Below are 25,764 nucleotides of genomic sequence, written 5' to 3' on the forward strand. Positions count from 1 at the left end.
CGGCCGGACCGTCAACGACGCCCTGCAGCTGAACGATACGTTTTTATAGAATGACTTGCAATTATTTAAATAATTGCTAAATTTAGAATCACAGACATTAATAATAATATATTCAAATAAACCAAATCTCAATCAAAACAACAATTTTGACGTTAATCAGCATTATATATTATAAAATGAACGATAAACTATTTCAGTAACAAAACAATGATGTACGTTTCTTCAAATCATATTATTTCATATAAAATAATAAAACTTTTTAATGATACATGATGCATGTGAAATGATATGTACAAACGCGAAGAAATCAATTGATACTGCACAGTAAAGCGACAATGTACCAGTAGGAGGTCACCTTCTCATACGACACAAATCAGCCACCATATAAACCAAAAACACCAAGTCTAAAGTCAGTCGTCTAATATGTATCCACCGTTATTTGCCGTGCTTCTATCTAATATTCTATTACTAAAGGGGAGTAATCATTGTAAGAAAACAAGCCAGGATAGCATTGATTACCTATAATTGCTAAAATTATGTTTGAAATATGGTGCGCTATAACGTGGAAATTTAGTAAATATAGTTAAGCCAAAATTTCTCAAAATGAAATAGTATTTCTCTTCTACTTTCTCATAGATACAACTATCGTGAAAAAGTTTATTTTTGTGATTTGCATGTATAAGGATATCAATTAAGTGAAATCATCCTTTTCTACCTTTTTCGGGGTCCCTTTTTAAATTTTGAAAGATGTGTAAAGCTTTATTTCTATCATTGCTTTTAAAAGTTTATAAAAAGAAAAAAAAATTAAAACAGTAGATAACTAAAATACTTAATGCAAATTGTCATAAGGGAAAAAATATAGTTTATTTGCTGTAAAACCAAAATACTGAACAGGTCAAAAAGGAAAGGGGGCGGGCTTTTCAAGAACGAAACCCCCAAACGATAAAGCAAGAACCACGGTGGGGGCCCAGGAGGCCCCGCAAAAACCCAAAACCAACAAACTTAACGACAATATTTCTTTCTTTTAAAGTATTTTTCCCCTTTTTTCTTCTCTGTATTTACATTTCCCTCCTTCCTCCCTTCCCTCCTCCTGATGAAAATATCAAATTTTAGTACGTTTATTTTGCTTACATCATACAACCAAAAATGTGACCTGAAATCTTGCAATTACGAAATCCCTCAAGAAAGTAACAAACAGCAAAATTGAAATGTTGGGCAGGTTCTGTTTGTTTGTACTTAAAATCTTGCAATTACACACAAACATTTTACCACCAATATATCTACCATCCTAGGGCGTAAGACTATTTATATATTATTGAGAACAGTACATTTTAGAATATCAGTTATGGATTAAAATAATGTACGAAGTATTTTTGATATAAAATATTATACAATTCGTTGTAATGCATGTAAAAAAAACGCAGCAAACCTATCAAAATAATTCAGCACTAGCATTCGGCCAGAAATTTAGAGATTGCGGGCATTCCCCGGTCCTGACACATTGTGTAAATATTAAAAATTAAGTTCTGCATAAAAACCCAATCCGTTGTCATATGAATGATGACTTACTGAGGATGGGTTACGAATGATTATACACCTATAACTTCTTTTATGTCGCACCAATACAGTATGTCATATACAGACTTTCTTGCTACGACCTCAGATGCCCCTGTATGCGTTATGTCAGGCAAAAACTTGCCCCTGAGTAGCACCGCCGAGTTTTCATTTTCAATTTTGCCGTGTTGGGCTTTCTTTAGGGATTCTGTATTTATCTATTTCATAAGCTAGCTGGAAATTTTTCCCACGTGTAAGAAATCCGAAGATGCTTGCACGGCTCGAAACTACGACGGTGAGAGGCAAGTGGTTTGAAGTCAACGACCGAAACCAGTCGGCTACGGTTTACCCTTCATCTATAACTTGATTACTATGCATACAACATTTGACAAAAGTTTCAGGTAATCGATTGTTTCGTGTCTTGTCTTTTTTTGTCTTGTCAGTCTGAAGGAGCGAGTTTTAATCAAATGCGTAGCAGCAGTTTTCTGATGCATTTTTCATCTTTCTTTAACATTTTCCCTGGTTACTACCTAGATGTGAAATGAAATGGAAAGACAATTTTAATAAATACTTACAGAGGCGTTGGATAAGTTTTCATAGTTTGTGTCATGTAAACATACTTTTAAATAGATAATGTATATTAAGATACTTAAAACTATATTACTTCTCAAATGAAACACACAATAAAGTAAACATTTCTTTATTTCAGTATATCTTAATGTGTGGAGATAAAATCCCCAAAAATAAAGGTATAAAAGAAAAAAGGATGTTAATCAAAGGTAAAAAATTTGATATCTTACAATTGGTAGGTCTCTTTTTTGAAATTTTTATTATATACATATTTGTTAAAAACAAAAAAACTTTCAAACTAAAAAATTTTCATTAACGATGATTAAAATATATTTGTTCCCCATTTTTTTTTTATTTCGTTTTTAGAAAAGAAAAAAACTTTCATCTCTTTTGAAGAGTTGTTTGAGAAAATGGGAAAACGAAAATTGAAAATTCGAAAAAGAAAATTTTTTTTGGTATTTATGAAACATTTACCGTAAAAAGAATTTTGTAAATATCAATGTTTATGGACCGGGTTTTATTGTTGTGTGTACATGTTTTTGAGGATTTTAATTTCTTAAAATTTACATTTTTGACTTGGGTGGTTCCAATTTTCCAATTTGAATACTGTATGATCACGATAATGTTGCCTCTTGTTTTTTTTTTAATTTGTCATTTGTCAATTTTATATGTTCTTTAGGGATTCTTGTTTTACTTATTTTATGAAATTTTGACGTCGGCCTGTCTTTTGCTTTGGTGAACATTGCATTTGGTAGGTTCATAGACATAGACTTTTGCTTCATCATTACAACATGTAATAATGTACTGCCCATAGTTGGTAATGAATGAAATTTATTTTTTTTTCATGTTGTGCGAAATATGTCATATTTGTGTCGCTTTAATACTGTTTCATAAATAATCTGCTATGTGTATCAAAATTTAAGGTTTGATGATTAAATACTGATATAATGGCGGCTGTCCTAGGACGAACTGAGATCGGAATAAAAAAGACCGGTACTTCTGTGTCAGTCGCTAATGATCCAAGAGCTAAACTGATGTACTATCTAGATTGTATCTGCTGTGCGTTAGACCTCAGTGACACAGATAACCTAACCAGTCTAAGGTACATTTACTATTCATTTGACACACACTACACATCTTACACATTCACGATATCATTTCAGTTATGTTTTAGTTGATCCGACATAGGTGCCTTATTGCGACTTATTCAATGTCAAAGATGCCCTGTTATGCTTTATATAAGATATTGTCGGGCGAGTTAAACTCTCTGCTTAGTTTTTTTCCCAATTTGTTTTTCGCTATTTCAAAAACGGAATTCTAAAGGGCATAGGAAAATCCCAATAAGTTTTCGTAATGAAAAAACCATCCCCCGTGGGGAGTCCCTTTCTATAAAACTTTTTTCTTTCCCGTAGCTGCAAAATCAAATTTCGGGACTTTTCCCCCTTTGGCAAAAGGTTCATGTTTCATGTCGAAATCATGGTTTTTAAAAACTTTTTTAAAAGTTTTATGAAAAAAAAATCCCTTTTTAGAAATTTTTTTAAATTTTTTTTTTATGAAAGAAATAAAATTTAATGAGAAAATTTAAAAAAAAAAAAGAAAAAAAATGTTGACGTGTTGGATTTTTTGTAAAAAGGCAGTTTTTTCCCTGGTAAACCCTATATCTAAAAAATGTCAAATAGCCTTCGGGGGTTATAACGAATAGAAAATGTATTAGATAGCTTAAAACACACAACGAGCATCTTTGTTTTATGCAAAGATAACCTTATCTAATGATTCGGTATGAAAACAAATGATAATCTGAACATATTTCTTTAAAAAATGAGTTTTTACCATGTTCCTCAAACCGAACAAAAAATGAGAAAAATGAAATGAATTCTCAAATAATTAGAGATATTGAAAAAAGTGTTTCATAGAATTTTCTTATTTTTTTTTGTATATTGTGTAAAATTTAATGACAAATTCAAAAAGAAAAAGAAAAATATATGTTGGCCGTGTTGGATTTTTTGAAAAATGGCAGTTTCCCATTGGGTAACCGTATATCTCAAAAATTGTCAAAATATCCAAACTGTATTATAATAATGTATAAAATAGGCTTATTACACTCACAATAAAACATAATTTTATACAAAGCTTGCTTTATCTTAGGATTCTGTATAAAAACAAACGATAATTTGGACATATTTCTTTAAAAAATGAGTTTTCATGCTTTTTAACTAAAAAAAAATGAGAAAAATAAACATGAAAATTTTCTGTAAAAAATTAAAGCTATCAAGAAATTTCTTTTATAGAATTTTCTTCATTATGATATATAAAGTAACATTTGATTGTGGATTCAAAATAGAAATAAAATATATATGTTGAAGTGTTAGTATTTTGTAAACGGGCAGTTTCCATGGTTACCGCAATATGCCAACTGTCAAAATTACCCACGCTTTCTTAAGAAATAACAGTGTTATACTAACCGATTGTCAAATATAAAAAATGTTGTAATAAGAATTTCTTTTTCTTTTGATGTTATATTAAGTAAATGATACAATTTTTTTTTTTAAAACATATCTAGGGCCATATTATTTTTTTCACTCGACTAAATACCCGATAGTAAGCAAGTATTCAGAAATTTACAAAGAAAATAATGAAATTCTGAACATTTCTTGGATATTAATTTTGTTTTTTTATTCAACACTTTTAAAATATATCATTTTAAACTTTGCCCAGTTGTCTGCCAGTAATCAAGTCGCGACGCACTTTTGTCACTATACCACAAGTGGGTGGGGTAACGCGCGCAGAATTATCATCAATGCAGTCGTACTAATGCTTGGAGAAATACTTTTATGTGATGTTTGTCTAAACGACATTCTTATTCTTTTGAACCAATCTCCTTTTGAACATTTAGAAATATCTATTCTTTATTATTGACTCATTTTTTGCTTATAGCCGAAATTTAAACACTTATCCGAATACTATTCAACTTTACCTTCATTTGAAGAGTAATTATCCGTGATTATCTTTCTTGGATGCGCAAAACGATGCGCATAGAAAACTACCGAAAACGTCTTTAAATGCACTTTTTTCATACAGCCGAATAATGTTATGTTACGGAACATTTTATTCTGTTAACGTGCAGGTGTGTTAAATGACAGAGTTAAGGTGTGTTACATTCTGTAGAGAATCGAGAATAGAATAATGGAAACAACGAAAAATTACAATTTTTACACTCTATAAAAATATCCCATTGTATATAGTTTTAATATAGGTCATATACCTGCCAACGCCTATCCCGATAAAAGAACAAAATTTAGTCTTACAAAATAATCCTGTGACTTAGAAACCAGAATAAATTTATTATACATTTGGAAAATTGAACAACAACAACAACAACAACAAAACTAAGCACTAAATATATATAAACGTTTTATTATTCCATTTTATATCTTTATTATGATCTTGTTTAAAAATATTTTATATATTTATTTTGCTATATACGGTTCTTTGTTCTTTGTTGCGTTCAGTTGTTGCATTTAACAGTCTACGTTGCTACGTAATAATATAATACAGAACGTATAGGATTTTCCAGAAGATGATTTTTTCATAAATTTATTCTTTTTGATTTAAATCATGTGTTAGCAATATGTACAGTTCTTCACTTTAAGTACATTTATTTATTTACATAGAAACTACAGACAATACTATTCACTGACTGAGGCGGAAACTGACGCCCTTATAACACTCTGCTTTCTCTTGTCCCCAGATGAGCTATCTGGCAAAGTCATTTTCCAGGTATTTGACAGAACAATTTTCAGCAATACCTTTTATATTGTTATAGTTTATTAAACAATTTTATTCATTTCGCTAAATGTCAACGAACGTAATTATTATAAGAAATAAAAAAAGTTTTGTTTGCATAACAGGTCTGCATAGGCAAATTTTACGAAAGCGTATGGTGCCGATTTAACAGGTTCTATAAAAAAAACTCCTACGTAGCAGATAAAAAAACCTAACTAGGATTTTATATCCTTGATATAGATAATATGACAGTATTACCTCCTGTTTTTATATTTACATATCTATTCTTAAGCATGACTACTTTAGTTAACTTTAGTCCTACGTTGGACATTAACTACTACGTAGTGAAAAAAATCCTAATAAGGAGTTTGTATCTCTTACGTAGGACTTTATAAGTCCTACGTACGACTTTAGGACTTTATAAGTCCTACATAGGACTTAAGGACCTTTAAGTCCAAAGTAGGACTTTAGGACTTTTTAAGTCCTATGTTGGACCTTTTAACTCCTACGTACGAGATAAAACAAGGCTAATTAGGAGTTATGAAACCTAACGTAGGAGATATAAACTCCTAATGAAGCTTTTTTTAAATCTCATATGTAAGAGTTATCCTTTATATAGAACATGTTAAACTGGAACTTTGACGCTTCCGTAAATTAAGTTGAATATTTTTAAGCATAAGAAACCGAATTTATGTTATTAACAGCGGATTTTAAGCAAAGTGAAACATAACATTATAATTTTAAAATTTTAATGGATAAGTAACACATACTTGTTTACATTTCAATAAGGAAGTAAATATCTAACTTATCGATTTCAGTAAAGATAACAGATAAAGCGGCAACCTGTCCTTGATACATGTACTTTTAGGAAAGTAGACCGGCCGATTAATCTGTCTTCCATGAATCCAGTTTAATTCATTGATAATATCACAGTATTACTTCCTCTTTAAATATATCCACATTTATATTATCTTTATCATGACTACTTATGTTAACTTACTAATTAAACAAACAGAAAGAAACACCTGCATTCTAAACATTCTAGCTGCTGAAAGGCTGATTTTGTTGAAAAGAAATCTGAACCCTTTAATTATTTATATAATTTTTAGTAAGATAAATTGACTGAAAGGCATTTTAGTGAAATTTAACAATTTAATTGTTAATGAAACTACGCATGAATGTAAATAATTAAAAGGCATCGTTGCTTATTGAGTTGTATCAAATTCCAAATTAGCAATATTGTGTTTTGACAATTGTCTTTGAAAAAGTATTTTTAAAAAAATTTAGGCCCTTGTTATTTTTCCCCTAAAAAACATTTTTATATTGAACTCCTAAAAATTGCTATTTAAAAATATAACCCTGGGATAAAGATCAAATACGGTAAATCTAAATTTATCATATAAAAGTTTGGGGGCCTTTCGTTGAAAAAGTGTCAGATTTAAAAGTATCTATAATGCACAGTGGCGCTGACTGGAGGCAGGGTTTAGATACCCCCACTCCCGAGCTGGGCCCTTGAAATTTGGGTCATTTTGTGCTGGATTTTACTTATTGTGACGGCAGGGAAAATGAAAGCGACAGAAATATCATATTCAGATGCTCGTTCATTGGTTCCTTTTTTCTGGGGTTTTATATTGTGACAACAGGGAACGTGTTTTTCTGTTTGACTTTGATACAAAAGAGAAAGACCATCAAAACACTCTGCAATATTATTAAAGCTTAAAAAAACCACCACATTATTTTTCTGTTTATAGGATGACACTATGTGTGGGGATAGCAGTAATGAATTTTATGAAATCAGTGCCGTACGTAACAACTTGGTCATCTCTGATTCTATAATTATTGGTGGACAACGCAGAGCCGTTTCGGAAATCATGGCGTTCAAACAACAATGGCTGATCAACAATTGGGTCAATCCAATGAAGCATTTTGCTCCTCGACTTGCTCGAATTACTGGTGCTGCCCGAGCTGTTACCGGAAGTTCACCTCCAAGACGCGCAATCGCATACAGGACGTCATCCGAGTCTATCGACAGGAGTGACAACAGTAACAGCGACGACTGCTGTTGCGTTATCCTGTAAAACATTCGCTTCTTCGTTGGACGCATGTTTTGTTACCTGTAAACAGAGTATCAATGTTACATGAATCTTAATTTACATTTATGGTGTTCGACATAATGATTGTAATGTGATACATAAATGACCTGTGAATTACACTTTATATATATTTATTAAATATGTTATTTCATTTACTAATCTAAGCATGATTTATTTAGCATATTTTGATAAAACAATCAATGGGAAATTCTTAATGATGTCTAATTGCTGATATAAGATAAAATTAGTTTGTTTACATGTTTGAAAATATTTATATTGTTAATTCATTCAATGATTTTACTTACATATTGTTTTAATGATTTGGTTTCTAAGTTGAAATGAATCTTAAAATCCTTGGAAATAATCTTACTACTAATCATAAAGAACAAAACGCAACAATTATATATTTATACGCACGAACAGATTACGATGTATTTTTTTATTTGGAAAATCAAATTCAGCCAGACAATATGATAGTATACCCGGTGAATATAATTTTTTTTTCTGGTGACCACTTTATTAAGCTAATGACATTACAGCTTAATGCAGCTTTATGGTCAACAATGCGGAATTATCTTAATTTAACAGAGAGTGTTTCAAAATAAACCAGAAGTGAAAAGTCTTTATACATATACATTGTATCCGGTAAATTCCTAATTATGTGCAATTTTCTGTAAGTTAAATAACTGATGATGAAAATATGCAGTTTTATTATTCGACATATTGTCACTCAAAGTTCATACGCTTACATATATATTATACTCAAATACATGTATACCGATAAATGCTATAAGTATCTTTCTAAATGAAAATATAATAAGCATCATATGTAATTAATGTAGTCTATTAGTAGGGAAACAACCCTGGCATGTCATAATGTTCATATGTATACTAGTTACAAGTAAAAACTTATAAACCTAGAATATTTTCTTTCCAATCCGGAGATCTGGCATTTGTCAGCAAGTTGTCTCTTTTTCAAAATAAAATTTTGATTCATTATATCGCAGAGTCCGATATCCGGACAATTTATGTCCGAAGAAAATCAGCCATATGTTCTTTAAAAGGCGTATAATACATGTATTATATCCATGTAATTGTTAATCTTTCCAATGGTCTGGCATTTTATACAACAATAGACAAAATACTGAAAACCTAATTTTCCTCAGTAAAACGTTAACAATATACGGTAGAGTTGTTTTTTTATTGTTCCCTCTGCTAGTTGAACATACAGTGAATGAATGTTGCCCAGTAAACTGGTACACACAGTATGAATAAAAAGTGTCATTAAGAAAGGAATATTCAGCTCTTAATACGGCTTTGTGTTCATTTTGTTTCAATTTAGGAATATTCAATTCAAAATACGACTTTGCCCCAATTTGATTTTCATTCAGGTCTACATTTGTAGAGCGCTTTACGCATAATATCTTTCTACAAATGTAGAGTGAATTAGTCTATACGATGACCCCATATTTCAGCCACGTAATTAAACGAACTCGCAATCAATGAATCGAATAAATTACATTTTGTTGGACACTGATAAATTGAATTGTTTAAAAAAATGAACAAGTTATGCAATATATAGGAAAGTCCCTTACAATATAACTTTAATTACTAGAGATGGAAAGACAAGAATAAAGATCAACAATGCAAAAGCAACGTTTACATGACGCAGACCTCCGACACACCCAAGTAGGGGCACCCAGAAGGCACCAAACAAAAATCAAGAGTGCAAATAAGGGCGGCGAAAGGAGTGGGACATGTAATGTGTCGAATAATACAAACTAAAACGGGCCCATAGGGGAATTAACGGGATAGTGGCTGTAAGGATTAAAGGGGGGAGGTAAAAATTGGAGAAGGAGGTGTGAGAAAATAAGTACCGTCAACGCCAAACCAACCAGACAGACATCACAAAACATGTAACAATATAGTATCAGACATGAAAAACACGTGAAGGAATACAGAGGGGTACCGCCTTGGAACAGCCAGTGGTAGTTAAAATAGAGAGATAAAAAGAATCCCTACAGAAAGCCCATCAAGACAAAAATGAAAATGTTTTAGGCTCGGTTTGATTGAGCCTGTTCTAGGACGGTAATGGAAAGTGCAAGTGTTACCGTCCACGCCCCCTAGCACCGGCTTAAGCAGAATTCAACATTTAATCATGGTAATGGTGAAATTTTGAATTTAGAAACATCCACAAATGTGTTCATACGGCGGTTATTAGAAGACACTTCCGTGCCATTCCATGAAAAGCGGCGTATGGTCCCCAAGTTAAAGTATGCGTGTGCCCTCAACGAGAAAACAATGGGCGGAAATATGTTCCTGAATTACACGAAAATGTTAATGAAATTAATTCCTGCAAAGAGAAATTCTAACAATTGTCATGGTTTCATTAGACGAAATAAATAAAACACGTAAAAGATTGTGTAAAAATGAAGGAAAAGGTACAGTCTAATGACAATTACCAAAGTTCTCGATGCCTTAAAGGAAGGCAGAGCAACAAAAAATCACCTACAAGGGCCCGACGAAGCAAGACGAAGCAAGACAAAAGACAAACATTAAGACAATTTGCACAGTAGATATTTTTCTGATAATGTGTAATGTTGTTACACTTACAAAGTTATTGAAACCTTTATTTCTATTAACAATATTTTATCAGAAAAGCTAAATTACTTTTAAATTGTTACTGTTTATATTTAATGAAGAAATTATTATGTAAATGTTGCGAAGTTTATTATTCGTATTATTGTTAGATGGCAAATTATTTATTATTGGAAAGACTGTCTGCAACCTAAAATTGAAAATGCATGAATGAAATACAAGTTATACTTATCAATACTTATGTTTTTAATTAACAATAAATTTCATTTTGATACAGATTTTTTGAATACTTTTTATATCAATAAAAATGATATTACGATACATCCTAATATTTTATTAGATAAAGTCAAATAAACTGTTTTTGCATTAAATATGTTGAAAGTATTTAATTGGTGTTTTAAAATAACTTATCGATACGATACTGCTTCAGTAATTCTTGCTCAACCATTAAGATAAGATAATGGTTTGCCTTGAGACTTACTTGAACACGATTCATATCATATTTTATTCATAGATAACGTAACCTTTTAAAAAAAAATTCAAACCTTATGTTCATATGTCAATCAATTAATGCAATACATGTGCTTAAATGTATTAACATCTATTAGCTATTCTCCAGCGTCTCGGTGCATATTTTGCATGAGTGATTTATTTCACGGCGTCTCAACGCCGTGATATTGTGATGGGTAGTTTTCAGTAGCATGGGCAAAAGTCACGTGACAAAATGCCTTTCGATTTCTACAGCCGACATTTTATTTTTTTTACGCAATTATTGTACAGCCAATTTCCGTGAAAAGTTACATAGAAACAGGTTTTTTTTCAAAACCATATAGAATCTAAACAGTATTTTAATCAACACACGAAATATCAGCGTTTTATATTAACACATTTCCGGACATCCTTTCGACATGCTTGAGAATGGATTATGTATGGTGGCTGACTTACGCCATCCGTATATTTTCGCGTCTTCGTCTCAAAATGCGAAAACACGAAGGGACGACATATTTGGACTTATATGTCGGATCTATGTCTCTCTCGGAGTGAATCTTTTCACGTGTAAAATGTTTTTACCACAACATCAAACTTCATTCAGAATTCATGTCTCGTTATTGTAGGCCAAATTCTGAGTTTCCTTTAGATATGAGCAATAAAATGTTTTATTACCCCCCGCCAAAAAGACGGTGGGGGATATAGAATTAGTCTCCATCCGTCCGTCCGTCTACATCTTTGTCCGGAGCATATCTCAAAAAGTATCAATTTGAAACTTCATGGGTGGAGGTATCAATCTTGAAACTTATTGGTGGATAAATCATATTTAGGAAAAGTGCAGTGCACAAGAATGATAACTCTACCCTGCATATTTTTTCATTATTGCCCTTTGTTATTCTTCAAACTCAATTTTTGTACAGAGCATAACTCAAAAAGCTTTTGAGATATCAATATAAAACTTCATAGGCGGATAGATCTCACTCAGGAGGTGGGCAATGCACAAGAGTGATAACTCCACCATTCTTAAATTTTGAGTTATTGCCCTTTGTTATTTTTCATACTTTACTTTTCACCTGAGTGGAGCATAAATTAACTTAAAAAAAACAAAACTTTGAGATGTCAATGTCATCTTCATAGGTAGATAGATCTTTTTGAGGATGAAGGTTTTGCGAAAGAATGATAACTCTACCCTTTATAATTTTTGAGTTATTGTCATTTGTTATTTTCATACTTTTTGTCCGGAGAATATCTAAAAAAGTGTTAGAGGTAACAACTTGAAACTTTATAGGTTGATAGCTCTTTTTGATGAGAAGTGCAGCACACTAGAATGATAACTAACCGTGCATTATTTTTCAGTTATTGCCCTTTGTTATTTTTCATACTTAATTTTGATCAGGGTACAACTACAAAAGCCTTTGAGATATCTACATGAACCTTCAAAGGTGGATAGATCTCACTCAGGAGGTATGCAGTGCAAAAGAGTGATAACTCTACCCTTCATAATTTTTGAGTTAATGCCCTTTGTTATTTTTCATACTAAATTGTTCACCTGATTGGAGCATATCTCTGAAAAAGTCTTTAAAATGTCAACATGAAACTTGGATAGATTTTATTGTGGAGGAATATTATGCGCAAGAATGATACCCTTTATATTTTGTTAGTTATTGCCATTTGTTATTTTTCATACTTTTTTTTCCGGAGCTTATCTCAAAAAGGTGTTAGAGGTACATGTATCTACTTGAAACTTCATAGGTGGATAGATCTCATTGAGGATGAGTGCAGCACAAAACATTTAACCTACCGTGCATTATTTTTCAGCTATTGCCAATACTTAATGTTGTTCAGAGCATAACTACAAAAGCCTTTGAGATATCAACATGAACCTTCATAGGTGGATAAATCTCACTCAACACAAGAATGATAATTATTCTGCTCTACTACATAAACATGGCTCTTGTAACAAGTTACATTATGATATTTAGTCATAGTACATGTTCAAATTAAATTACATTTAATACCATATTTGTCTTGTTGAAATATGGTCCATTGTAAGTTACAAGATATCCGTGTTACACACGACAAATATTCTATCAAGAGTTAAACACTGAACTGCTTACACTTGTGTATATATAATGATTAAGGTACGGTGAATCTAAATACACCATCATAATTCATATGTTATCGTTTAATTGGTTTAGCCCTGTGTTGTTTTATAATTGACATTTTGTAAAGACATATTTCTATCAAGGGTTAACTCAATGTATCATTAGTTCGTCAAGAGAACTGCCATTTTATAAATAGCAATTTTACAAAGTTTGCCACAGCTATTTGGTAGACTCGTATGAAAAGACAACTCATGCAAGTTCCTATATGTAATGCTGACTTTGTACAAAATGAACATTTCCACAAAAATTTCAAATTTGTAACGATATATAATTTACAGATCTAATTAGATAGTATCTGTTTTTTCCTGCATATCTGATAAGTTAACTTTAAAGGGATATTCAGACAAAATAATGACAAAATATGATCTTATGTACTCAAATCATGCTAAAATGACTTTTCTTGAAGTTTCAACATGAATTTCTGTTTAAATTCTATTATATTTTATTATATTTTGTGTTTGAAGCAAAAATATATGTATATATGTTGAACAAAATTTAGACGCCAATAGATTCACTAAATAGTTTTAAAACAAGTCAGGTGACTTAAATAAACCATTGAAGTTACAATAACTCATATATTGTGGATATTGTATGATTGAAACAAGCCTATGTCATTCATTTGACATGTTCTTTAACGTTTACAGAGTTCATTTTGACAACTATTGTGAAATGCTAGCGCTCTAACCTGACCCACGCGGGTCAAGTTAGGAAAACACCATTTTATTCTTTATATGGAGAACAGTTTTGTTCCTTTGAATGTCTAATATATTCATTTTGAGGGCATTTACAGAATAATGAATATTGAAAAATTCAAAACTAAGAAATGAAAATTTTGCCTGTGTGTCCGTTTAATACTATTCCTTCACTCACTAACGATACTTTTATATTGTTATATCTGCATAAACACTATATTTGAGCATGCCTGAAGCTTGAAAAAACACTTTATTTTGTTGTTTACATGTTTATAGGATGCCACTATGTGTGGGGATAGCAGTAATGAATTTTATGAAATCAGTGCCGTACGTAACAACTTACTGATCTCTGATTCAATAATTATTGGGGGACAACGCAGAGCGGTTTCAAAAATCATGGCTTTCAAACAACAATGGCTGATCAACAATCAGGTAAATCCAATGAAGCATTATGCTCCTCGACTTGCTCGAATTGCTGGTGGTGCTGCCCGAGCTGTTACCGGAAGTTCACCTCCAAGACGCGCAATCGCATACAGGACGTCCTCCGAGTCTATCAACAGAAGGGACAACAGTAACAGCGACGACTGCTATTGCGTCATCCTGTAAAACATTCGCTTTTTTGTCGGACGCCTGTTCTGTCACGTGTTTGGCCAATATCAGCCTTACATGTTTCAAATATCTGATTTTACATTTATTCTGTTCTACATTATACTTGTTGTGTGATACAAAGTTTGATAATGCAGCCATTGGAAAATTATGAATGATGTCTAATTTCTGACATAAGATAAAGATAGTTTTGTCTACATGTTTGAAAACATTTATAATATTAATGTTTCAAAGATTTTATTTACGTATTGTTGTGATGATTTGGTTTCTAAGTTGAAATGAAACTTTAAATACTGAGAAATAATCTTACAATTAATTAATTACAACATTTACAACAAGAAATATTGTTGTATCTAATAATGACTAATGACTAAAATAACCAGCAAAATTTCCAAAATGTTTGGCAGAAAAATAGTATGGACATCAAAATTCTATAACATGTTTTTATGTGTTCTTTACGGCTGCTAGCAAAGAAATGAATAGAGCTATGTCCTTGGCACACGATATAAAGTACACTCGTAAATTTAAAGACTCACTACGATGTACAATATTGTCTAGTGAGCCATTAATAAATATCATGTGATATTCTCCGGTAGATAACATCGCCTCAATCAATACGATGTCCTGCCTATTAATATCACATCACTTTCAAAGCTTTACTGTTGCATTATTTCAGGCATAAAATATACAGACATTTATTCTCTTGCTTGTTTTCTATTATTTTTATATTCAATTTATTTGCAAACTAAGTTTATTGTTCTTATTTTCTAACAAGATCAGACGTGGGCAGCATGTTCACAAATGATAATTTTATTTCATGAAACCATTTTCAAATTGTACTATGTTACAATATGCAATCAAAATGTTGAAAGTTTGTCAAGATCTGATTATCATATATTTCTAAATAAGTTACAAAGAAAATAAATGGACTATTAGTCGCAAAAAGACTTGATAATATTCGCCGATAAAAGGCGTTAAACATGTGTAATAAATCTGTACCATATAAGAAAAAAAAATCACATTTTCGGCGTTACCGCGAAGCACAATTCCCGTACATCGGCGTTACCTTACAAAAACGGCTTGAATCACATTAGTAGTACTCACATTTTATCAGTTTATTTTCAATTTTCTATATCACAAGAAATTACGTTTATGTCCCTTGCCTACCGAAAATCGAAATTATGCTGTATAATATGTATTGTTGTACTTATAAGAGTCGACAAAAGCCAAAATCTCGCTCAAAACGGTGGTAAAGCCATCATTTTCACGAATGATCTTGAAAAGTAAATAATTTCGTGAAAATAATCTTGACGAAGGATAAAGAGTTATGTCTTCGCAGCCGTAAGCGGCTATTGATTTTTTTCAGTTCGGTTAAATAAAAAATATATTGGCCTGTTTGCTTACCGCGTTGGAAATCCTGTCAAGTATCAGCCATTTATTGCACAATTGTACGTTACTTATTGCACGAATCGTACGTTATTTTCACATTCCGGCGTTACTGGATATACATTGTGTAAATGAATATATTGGTATAAAAGTATACAGGAAAACAAAACCGGCTGAGTAAATGATATATTTAGAATAGGAGGTTCTAGTAATAGCAATGCAAAATCAAGTAACAGTTCCCTCCCCTGAATTATTTACGACTACCCAAAAAATAACAGAATCCTGACCCAACTTTGGGCCCATTTTATTACGCAGAATTACACATCTATAAGGTTGAAATCGAGAACCAAAATTGCAATTGGATGCCTAGTGGGGTGATTGAATTGTCTGGAAATCAGAAATTTCATCGGCGAAAAGGAAAAATTAATAGAAAACAGTAAGTTTGAAAAATTGAAACGCAAATATTTATTCCAATCCAAACGATTATGCAAGCCATTTACGTGTTATAAATTGCATTTAATATTCAACTAAAAGGTTATAGACATATTTTTTGCAAAAAAGAATGGATTGATGTTGCAAATCTTTGTTACAAAATGTAGTGCAATTTGTCTATGAAATTCAAGATGGCGGCCATTATATCGAAAGTTGTTATAAAACATTTTGGAAACGAAATTACACTTATAAAACATGCAAATAAGGGTAAATAAGTAAGCTATTAATATATACATGAGTTTTTGGTGAAAAGTACACCAATTTACTGACTGAATGTGTAGTTGAACTAGTGATATAAAGCTTGTGACCTACTTTCGTTTTCATTGTACAAGTGATGAAACTGAAAGTAGAAATTGTGTAGACTAATGCAAGGTACTTAAAATTACTTTACTAATTCTTACTTTACTGATAATAAACTGTCATTTCTGTTATAAGTATTTGATAAACTCAATATAATTTTTATTTTGCTCTTTTCAGATTCATCAGCCCTCCACATCTTCATATCCATGTGTTAAAGTTACATCAAATCATCACTGAAGTCAATTGGTAAGGAAAAAAAAACTATGGTGTTTTTATGACAGTGTTTTTGTTTTTTAATCTGTTAATGACTTGTTACCAGTTTTATTTATCAAACTGTTGGTTTAAATGCCTAGAGTAGTAGTTAATAAACCATAAAGTTTTATGCCATATAACTGAATATATCACAATTGTGGTTCCTGTTTTGTACAAGTGAAATATACACCTTTACAAAAATGTTTATTTTGCATATTTGTGACGTTTATAAATAAAATACAAACCCGGGTCATGTTTGTCTTATTTTTCATCATATGTATTTGTTGGCATACTCTGGGTATGGTTACAAAAAGTAACATTTTTTTAAAAAAGAAGATAGTCCTATGTTGTTTTTTCTGTTTTGTAAATGGAAAACATATATCTTTACAAACATATGATGTTTTATGTTAATTGATAAAGTTTGAAAAATGGTTTTGCATTGATACTAGTAACTCGACGGGAGCGAAACATCGTGTACAAAAAAAACTTTATTCCATTGAAGATAAAGTCACTTTTAAACTATAAATGATATAATTGGAGCAGGTGGATATACGATATAGTAAATACGGCCGAAGAAATGAAAACAATAAAGGAATCAGGAATAGTACATGTATTATAAATATAAGGCGGGACCGGTGGGACCGGCCGGACCGTCGACGACGCCATGATTATCAAAACGATACGTTTTATTTAATGACTTGCAAATATTTAAATAATTACTAAATTTAGGTTCACAGACATTTATAAGCATATTCTCAAATAATACAAATGTCAATCAAAACAACTATTTGGACGTTAATCTGCATTTGAAATTATAAAATGAACGATAAACTATTTCAGTAACAAGACAATGATGTACGTTGCTTCAAATCATATTATTTCATATAAAATAATAAAACTTTTTAATGATACATGATGCATGTGAAATGATATGTACAAACGCGAAGAAATCAATTGATACTGCACAGTAAAGCGACAATGTACCAGTAGGAGGTCACCTTCTCATACGACATGGCACAAATCAGCCACCATAGAAACCAAAAACACAAAGTCTAAAGTCAGTCGTCTTATATGTATCCACCGTTATATGTCGTGCCTCTATCTAATATACTATTACTAAAGGGGAGTAATTATTGTTAGAACACAAGCCAGGATTGCATGGATTATCTATAACTGCTAAAATTATGTTTGAAATATGGTGCGCTATAACGTGGAAATTAGTAAATATAGGTTAACACAAATTTCTCAAAATGAAATAGCATTTCTCTTCTACTTTCTCATAGGATACAACTATCGATGAAAAAGTTTTATTATGATTTGCATGAATAGGATATCAATGAAGTGAAATCATCCTTTTTCTACCTTTTTACAGGGTACCTTTTATCTTGAAAGGATGGTGTAGTAAGCTTTCTAAATTTCTATCATTGTCATTTTATACGAATCGTATTAAAAGTGAAATAATTAAACAGTAGATTAACTACAATACTTATGCAAATAAGTCATAAGAGTAGTATAGGGGTCTCTTTAGCGTCACGACTGCGCATGCGCGGCGGCCATTTTGTTTTCTATAAATAGTAATTCATTTGCATAGAAGAAATGACCTTACTACACATGCACGGCGGCCGTGTTGAATAACAGACGTGCGTCGGCCATTTTGGATTCTTTTTTAAGAATGACATCATCACGTTATAAATAGAAATAATATCTCCCGGAAATATACGGAGCTGACTCGTATACACGATCTTAGGGCTTGAATCGCGGACATTGAAGGTCAGGTCCTCGGCCCTAGACGGGGAGATAATCACCATTATTATAACTACGGATAACCTTTGTATAAATACGTGCTTAACTACACATATCAATTAATAAAATCATTGTTGGAATAAAGTAGAGTCTCTTTAAAAAATGCAAACGGCTTGATTATATTTCTAATTAGTATTAAAAACTGACTAAATATTAGTATATTATTTTTAATGTGTTTTTCTATAAACATTCCAAATTAAAGAAAATACATTAGTAATAAGATATAATTGAAAAACGACTGACTAATTGACTCTTTATAATTCTATAAATAAGACAATTAATTTATTACTTTAAATTTGTTTCTTTATAAAATTCTTAACATATAACAAAATATATGAAATTTTATTTCAATTTAATTCGATATTATGACTCTTTCAAATAATGTTTCTATATAAAATAATAATAAGGACATTTACTGTAAAATAATTTAATAAATATCTGCGTAAAATACATACATACGATGTTGACTCCTCGGCGGTCCGAATCCAAATGACACAAATCATCAGTGTATTATTTCTAAATGCTCTGATCACGAGTGTAAAGTCGCCACAATGTATGGCGTGTGTTTATTTAGGGACGGAAACACTAACAATGGCCTATTGAAATGTTAAAGTTAATCCCTTTAAAGTAGCCACTCGGTCTGGCGTATGTTTATTTAGGGACGGATATGCGGACAATGCTCCATTCAACTGCCAAAGTTTACCCGTCTAAAGTAAAAGCGGGTAAGCAATAAGCTATTGAAGTGTCAGTTTACCACTGGGGCACATTTTTAAACTCATTTTCGAAAAGAAATGCCAATATGTTTTGAAAACTGATCATCACGAATGTGCAAAATTATATAAAAAAAAACTATAATTAATGTTAACTAAAACCGAACAAAAATACAACAGAAAAAGCGTTTTTCGTCTTTTGTGCAACATTTTACGATATACATTTTGATTTTTTTCGCATCAAATGATAGACCTGACAGAATGCTTCAAAATAAACCCTAGGTTCTCGATTCGATTTTTAGCTGTTTTCGAGTTATGGCCCATTAGCGGTTTTTAAACCATTTTTTTAAAGTTCATAAAACCCTTAGATTTATATGCCGTTTGAAAGATCTCTGCCAGTAGATACAGAAAATGTATTATTATATGGATCTATCTTTTACTATTTCTGAGATAGGAGTGTTTCAATATGGCAGACAAAATCACTCATGCGGAAAAACGCGCATAACTTTTTCGTTTATGAACAAAGTACAGTCGTGTTTGGTATCAAATTGAAGGTCTTGACGAGTACATTTTAGTCACGCGATGAATCGGATGCCAAGTCACTCGTGCGTGAAAGCCATTTTTTCTCCTCAACCAACGGACCGACTTTATCAATACCTGTATCGAACGAAAGGTATTACTCACTAGATTCAGAAAATGTATACTTTTGTATCGCTGACTCGGATAGGGACCGAAAAATGAAGTAAAATCACTCCAGCGTAAAATGTGGATTTACACCTTTATTAGTCAATATAACCCGGTCATGTTTGGTATCGTACGAAATGTTTTAAGGCGCTCTTTATGAATACTGACTAAAAATCACTAGCCTAAGTGCATAAACGCTCTATTTCTTTTAAACATTCTTCATTGAAAATACTGTACTTGAAATATAAACTCAACCAATCAGACATTAGAATTATTTGACCAATGCTTTTGATCATGTGACTATAAATAAAATAAATAGATGAATAACGTCATGCCAAACATAGCAGCCAATCAGATTTTAATACGTGTGTATATAAATGAATATTTATCAGCGTATTGGCATAACTAAGATGAACGCCACTGACTGTACATCCTTCAACCAAAACATGGAATATAACGAAAGTAGACTTAAGACGTTCGAAACGTATCCAAAACAATTACTTCCGAATAAGTACGAACTGGCAAGCGCGGGATTATACTACAGCGGGAAATCAGACTTGTGCGAGTGTTTCAGATGTCACATAAAATTAAGCGCCTGGGATAGGTCGGACATCGCATTGAGAGAACATCACAAGTGGTTACCCAATTGCGAATATATTAAAATAGTAGGCGCTCCTCAACAAAAACCGTCCCCAATAGGCGGATTTGGCGCGTTTGTATCAACAACTAGGTCAACACCTTGCGGTTTTGGAGGATTCGGTGGTTTAAGTTCAACGACATCTACTGTATCAAATTAGACGAAAAAAATGTTGACATTCGTTTGTATAACCATAACATTGGTTGTGTACTACTGTATTATAACATATCTTTTGTGTTTCTTTGTAAGAATATGTTTATCTGCGTATATTTTATCAATAAACATGTATGACTGGAAACAGGATTTGTCTTTTATTAATTTCCTGCTCCTTCACCACCACCACCATCACCACCACCACCACCTTCACCAGCACCAACTCCTCCACCACCACCACCACCACCACAACCATCACCAACACCACCACCACCGCAACCACCACCACCTCCACCACCACCACCACTGACACCTTCACCACCACCACCACCACCACCTCCACCACCTCACCATCACCACCACCAACAACAACAACAACACTTCACTCCAACGTTAGAAGGGTGACTAACCAGTATAAGAACGAATACTTCAGTGTACTTCTGTGTTTTTTTTTAATAATGAATCAATGTCCAATTTGTCAACAACTTTTCTCAAGACGCGACGCCATGTTGAGACATCATCGTAACCTGCACGAGACTGACAAAATTGTAAGAGATAACCATCTATCACCACAAATAACCCCTGGGTCAGAAAAGATGACGTTTCAGCATCCGTTTTCGATGGTCGTCTCCAGGCCTAGCGGTAGCGGAAAAACTGAATGGACAAAAACATTGCTTTTATCCGATATAGTAAGTCCGCCACCGGAGCGCATCATTTGGTGTTACGGTCAATGGCAGATTCTATACGACGAACTTCAGCGTAGAATACCCGGGATAGAATTTGTACATGGCATTCCCGACTACTTGAATAGTCCAGAGTATATTGACGGGCGTAAAAGGAACTTGATCGTTTTTGACGATTTGATGACAGAGGCCAAATGTGACCAGAGAATTGCCGATCTTTTCACCAAAGGCAGTCACCACAGGAACATCTCTATCGTGTATCTGACTCAAAATTTATTTCCTCAAGGAAAAGCCTGCAGAGATATCGCGTTGAATACGCAGTACCTAGTATTATTCAATAACCCTATTGACAGACAGCAGGTGGCTACGTTAGCGAGGAGAATATATCCTTCCTCCTATAACATCTTTATGAAACGCTTCGAACGAGCGACATCGAGACCGCACGGTTATTTAGTGGTAGACTTGAAATCATCTACTCCAGAACATAACCGTTTGCGCGAAAACATTTTTGAAAGTCAAGGTAGGAAAAGACAGCCTGCGGATGATTCCGAAAATGAGTTAAGTGTAGAAGAAAACTTGTCTGACAATACTTTAAATGATGATGTTGATGATGATTATGAGGAGGAGGAGGTGGATGAGTCAGACGACGAAAATATTGGAATGAAAAGAAAGTCTTTCTTTACGGGACCTCCTGGTAAGCGTATAAAAGAAGAGCTCAAAGAAGAACGCAAACGTCATAACATATGGGATAGAAGATTTCAAAAGCCTTTACGACAGTTTTGTAAAGAACAATTTAAAGATGGGCTAAATAGTTACATAGATCAAGAATACTCTTTTGATGAGGCTTATGCTCGCACTGCTAATGATGTGTTGCCACATTTGAGAAAGAAGATGAGACAAAATTATGCCCAGTTTTTGATTGATTTTTACGCATTTTACAGCAACAAATTCTCCAGTCAGCAAAGAAACTTAGACATCAGCAAGACATGACAATTGAAGAATCTATCCGACAAGCCGTTAAACTTAGAAAAGACCTGTTTGAGACGTTATGGCCCAATCACGACATCAAGGATAGTAATGGTGAGAATAATAAAGTTGATGACGATGAAGATCACTTATTAGATGAAGAATAAAAATATCGTAAGAATGATCTTTGCTCCTTTACTTTAAAAACACAACATGGGTTCCATTGAGGTGTACGATCATACACAACAAAAATGGGTGCCGTATATAGATGACTCAGAGAAATGGTATCAGCATTTTAAAGATTTGAGAGACGGTTACGTGACACCCGATCATAGAGGCCGTTACATTATCGGTAGCGGTAATTCGCGTAGAAGGCTCGTGACACTAGAAACGAAGCTCAAAGAAACGGAGAAAAAGCTTAAAGAAACGGAAGAGAAGCTTCAAAATGCACAACACCCTGTGGTCAATATGGTTAGCCCCGTAACACAAGCGGTTGAAATGGCAAAGTCGGAAGTAAAACGATTACGTGATTCCAATATAGAAAAGTCGGCGCCTTAAAAGCGTAAAACGGATATTGACTGGACTCGGTTCACTTTCTAAAATGGATAATTACCAGCTAGAAAATATATTGAAAAGATACTAGTACCTAGTGACAGTGTGTGCGGCTGTTGAAATTCATAAACAAAAAGGAAGATTTGTGATTTCAAATACAGACACGAGTGAAGGATCTGGAAAATATTAGGTCGTGGGCCAGACAAGTCTTTTAATTCATTGAGTAAACGACCCAGTCAGTATACTGTTCACTTTGAGGAATTGTTGCAAAGAGCCTTATTGGATGAATTGCAGTCAAATACAGGATTCAAATTCGAAGATATGCGGACTATATTGTGTATATTACATCATGTATAGAAACATAAAAGACCTTTTAACACAATTTGATGTACAATGCAGGAAATTGAATGACGATTTTATTCGATTTTATTTTAGTTTCATGTATAATGAATGTTAAGGTACCCAATAAAAGGTTGTAAAGAAAAATTGCCTTGTCATGTATAATGATACCATGTAAATGTAATTGATTGATTCGCTTAAAATATAAAGAAGACAAATACTACTTCAAGTCAAATATGTTTATTTTCTATATGGTAACATATATAATTACAAAGTTTTATGTCATTTTACATAATGGGCTTTTTTTGTATGTCGTTTTCAGTTTAAACTGTTCTCTCTCAAGATAGAGCTTCTTTTCTCCAACACACTGTGAATATGATCAATAACTTTAGAAATTTGTTGTCCATTTTCGTGAACGAATTCTTTCATATTTGTATCGGAAACAGGCATTAAATATAAAAAATGGGGGTGTGTATACTTTACATGAACCAGTATATGTACAGGTAACAATCCATTCTTCTGTCCTATTTCTTTTGCGCGTGGATACCATACATTAAACAGTTCATTCATTCTATGTAAACACTTGCGTTGAAAATCGACCTCTATACAGTCATACACCCGAAAAGGAACGCCCATACTTATTGCCATTATTGACAATGAACTAGGTACCGCGTTCTTTAAAAAATAACTTTTCAGTTCTGCCCGAGTATTAAGTTTCTCAGTAGTTTTTGAGCTTAATGTCATAAATGCTTGTTCCATTTGGTCGATTTGACACAAGTCTGTAGGTGTATATTCAGTCCTGAAATCATCATAGTCCATCTTGAGGGTTAGAATTCTAAAGACAGAATGAGAAAAATCTTAGATTCTGTATTTCTTTATACATGAAGGTTTCTCCTGATTGGTCAGTTTATTCAAGCATTTGATTGCTAAGTTATTTTAGCTCATGACTTCATGACCTATGAATAGAAAATTATACCTTGATTTTCTTTGACCAATATCATTAAAATCGATTCATGCATAAGTGAATAATAGTAAGGTCAATATAGAAAATATATATTTATTTCGTATGAGTAATTTTGACTTCCAGTATGAACTTTACTATCAACAGCGCATGAAAGTACTCTTAAATACCTTTAATTTGATACCAAGATGGATAAAATCGACCCATAAATAAGGACGCCACACTCGTTTCAATATTTTCAAACAATTTAGTGCAATAACGCTTTATCTAACATCGGTGGTTAAAATACACTAAGTCTATATTTGTAACATCTCAGTAACTCATAATGATAGACCCATAAACCTATACATTTTCTAAATGTACTCATGGAGATCTTTTTAACGGTATATAAATTGAAGGGTTTTGTAAACTTTGACAATTTGAATTTAAAAATCGTTGTTACGTAATAACTCTGTAACAGTTGAAAATCGAATCGATAATGGGGGTGTAAATTAAAGGTATTGAACTGTTTTTTCAATTGGTAGTCAACAATTAAAAATCATATCGTATTCGGTTGCTCTAGTAACCAATATATATATTTTTACGCATGATTGATTTTGACTTCCAGTATGAACTTTATTATCAACAGCGTCTGAATGTACTCGTCAAGACCTTCAATTTGATACCAAACACGACTGTACTTTGTTCATAAACGAAAAAGTTATGCGCGTTTTTCCGCATGAGTGATTTTGTCTGCCATATTGAAACTCTCCTATCTCAGAAATAGTAAAAGATAGATCCATATAATAATACATTTTCTGTATCTACTGGCAGAGATCTTTCAAACGGCATATAAATCTAAGGGTTTTATGAACTTTAAAAAAATGGTTTAAAAACCGCTAATTGGCCATAACTCGAAAACGGCTAAAAATCGAATCGAGAACTTAGGGTTTATTTTGAAGCATTCTGTCAGGTCTATCATTTGATGCGAAAAAAATCAAAATGTATATCGTAAAATGTTGCACAAAAGACTAAAAACGCATTTTCTGTTGTATTTTTGTTCGGTTTTAGTTAACATTAATTGTAGTTGTTTTTTTTAATAATTTTGCACATTCGTGATGATCAGTTTTCAAAACATATTGGCATTTCTTTTCAAAAATGAGTTTAAAATTATGCCCCAGTGGTAAACTGACACTTCGATAGCTTATTGCTTATCCGCTTTTACTTTAGACGGGTAAACTTTGACAGTTGAATGGAGCATTGTCCGCATATCCGTCCCTAAATAATCATACGCCAGACCGAGTGGCTACTTTAAAG

The 25,764-nt window shown here is 32.6% G+C and overlaps 1 protein-coding gene across 2 annotated transcripts; it reads left to right on the forward strand.

Annotated features, from left to right (window-relative positions):
* The first annotated feature begins 3,045 nt into the window (after positions 1–3,045).
* On the forward strand, positions 3,046–15,246 carry LOC132728697 (uncharacterized). Of its 2 annotated transcripts, none has more exons than XM_060714376.1 (3): positions 3,046–3,226; positions 5,796–5,901; positions 14,221–15,246. In XM_060714376.1, the coding sequence occupies exons 1-3, from the start codon at positions 3,072–3,074 to the stop codon at positions 14,548–14,550; spliced, it is 591 nt and encodes a 196-aa protein (XP_060570359.1). In that variant the 5' UTR covers positions 3,046–3,071; the 3' UTR covers positions 14,551–15,246. The 2 variants fall into 2 exon arrangements, with proteins under 2 accessions (XP_060570359.1, XP_060570360.1); XM_060714377.1 differs by lacking the exon at positions 14,221–15,246 and adding an exon at positions 7,659–9,184.
* Positions 15,247–25,764: the final 10,518 nt, after the last annotated feature.

The sequence above is a fragment of the Ruditapes philippinarum genome, unplaced genomic scaffold (assembly GCF_026571515.1).
Source record: "Ruditapes philippinarum isolate M1 unplaced genomic scaffold, ASM2657151v2 ctg4359_1_1_1_1, whole genome shotgun sequence".
NCBI lineage: Eukaryota > Metazoa > Mollusca > Bivalvia > Venerida > Veneridae > Ruditapes > Ruditapes philippinarum.

Bases quoted from the DNA above. Each gene is read 5' to 3' on its own strand.
- LOC132728697 (XM_060714376.1), top strand. From the start codon at position 3,072: ATGGCGGCTGTCCTAGGACGAACTGAGATCGGAATAAAAAAGACCGGT. The intron at 3,227-5,795 runs GTACATTTACTA...TTATTTACATAG, and splicing joins GATAACCTAACCAGTCTAAG to AAACTACAGACAATACTATT. The intron at 5,902-14,220 runs GTATTTGACAGA...ACATGTTTATAG, and splicing joins CTGGCAAAGTCATTTTCCAG to GATGCCACTATGTGTGGGGA.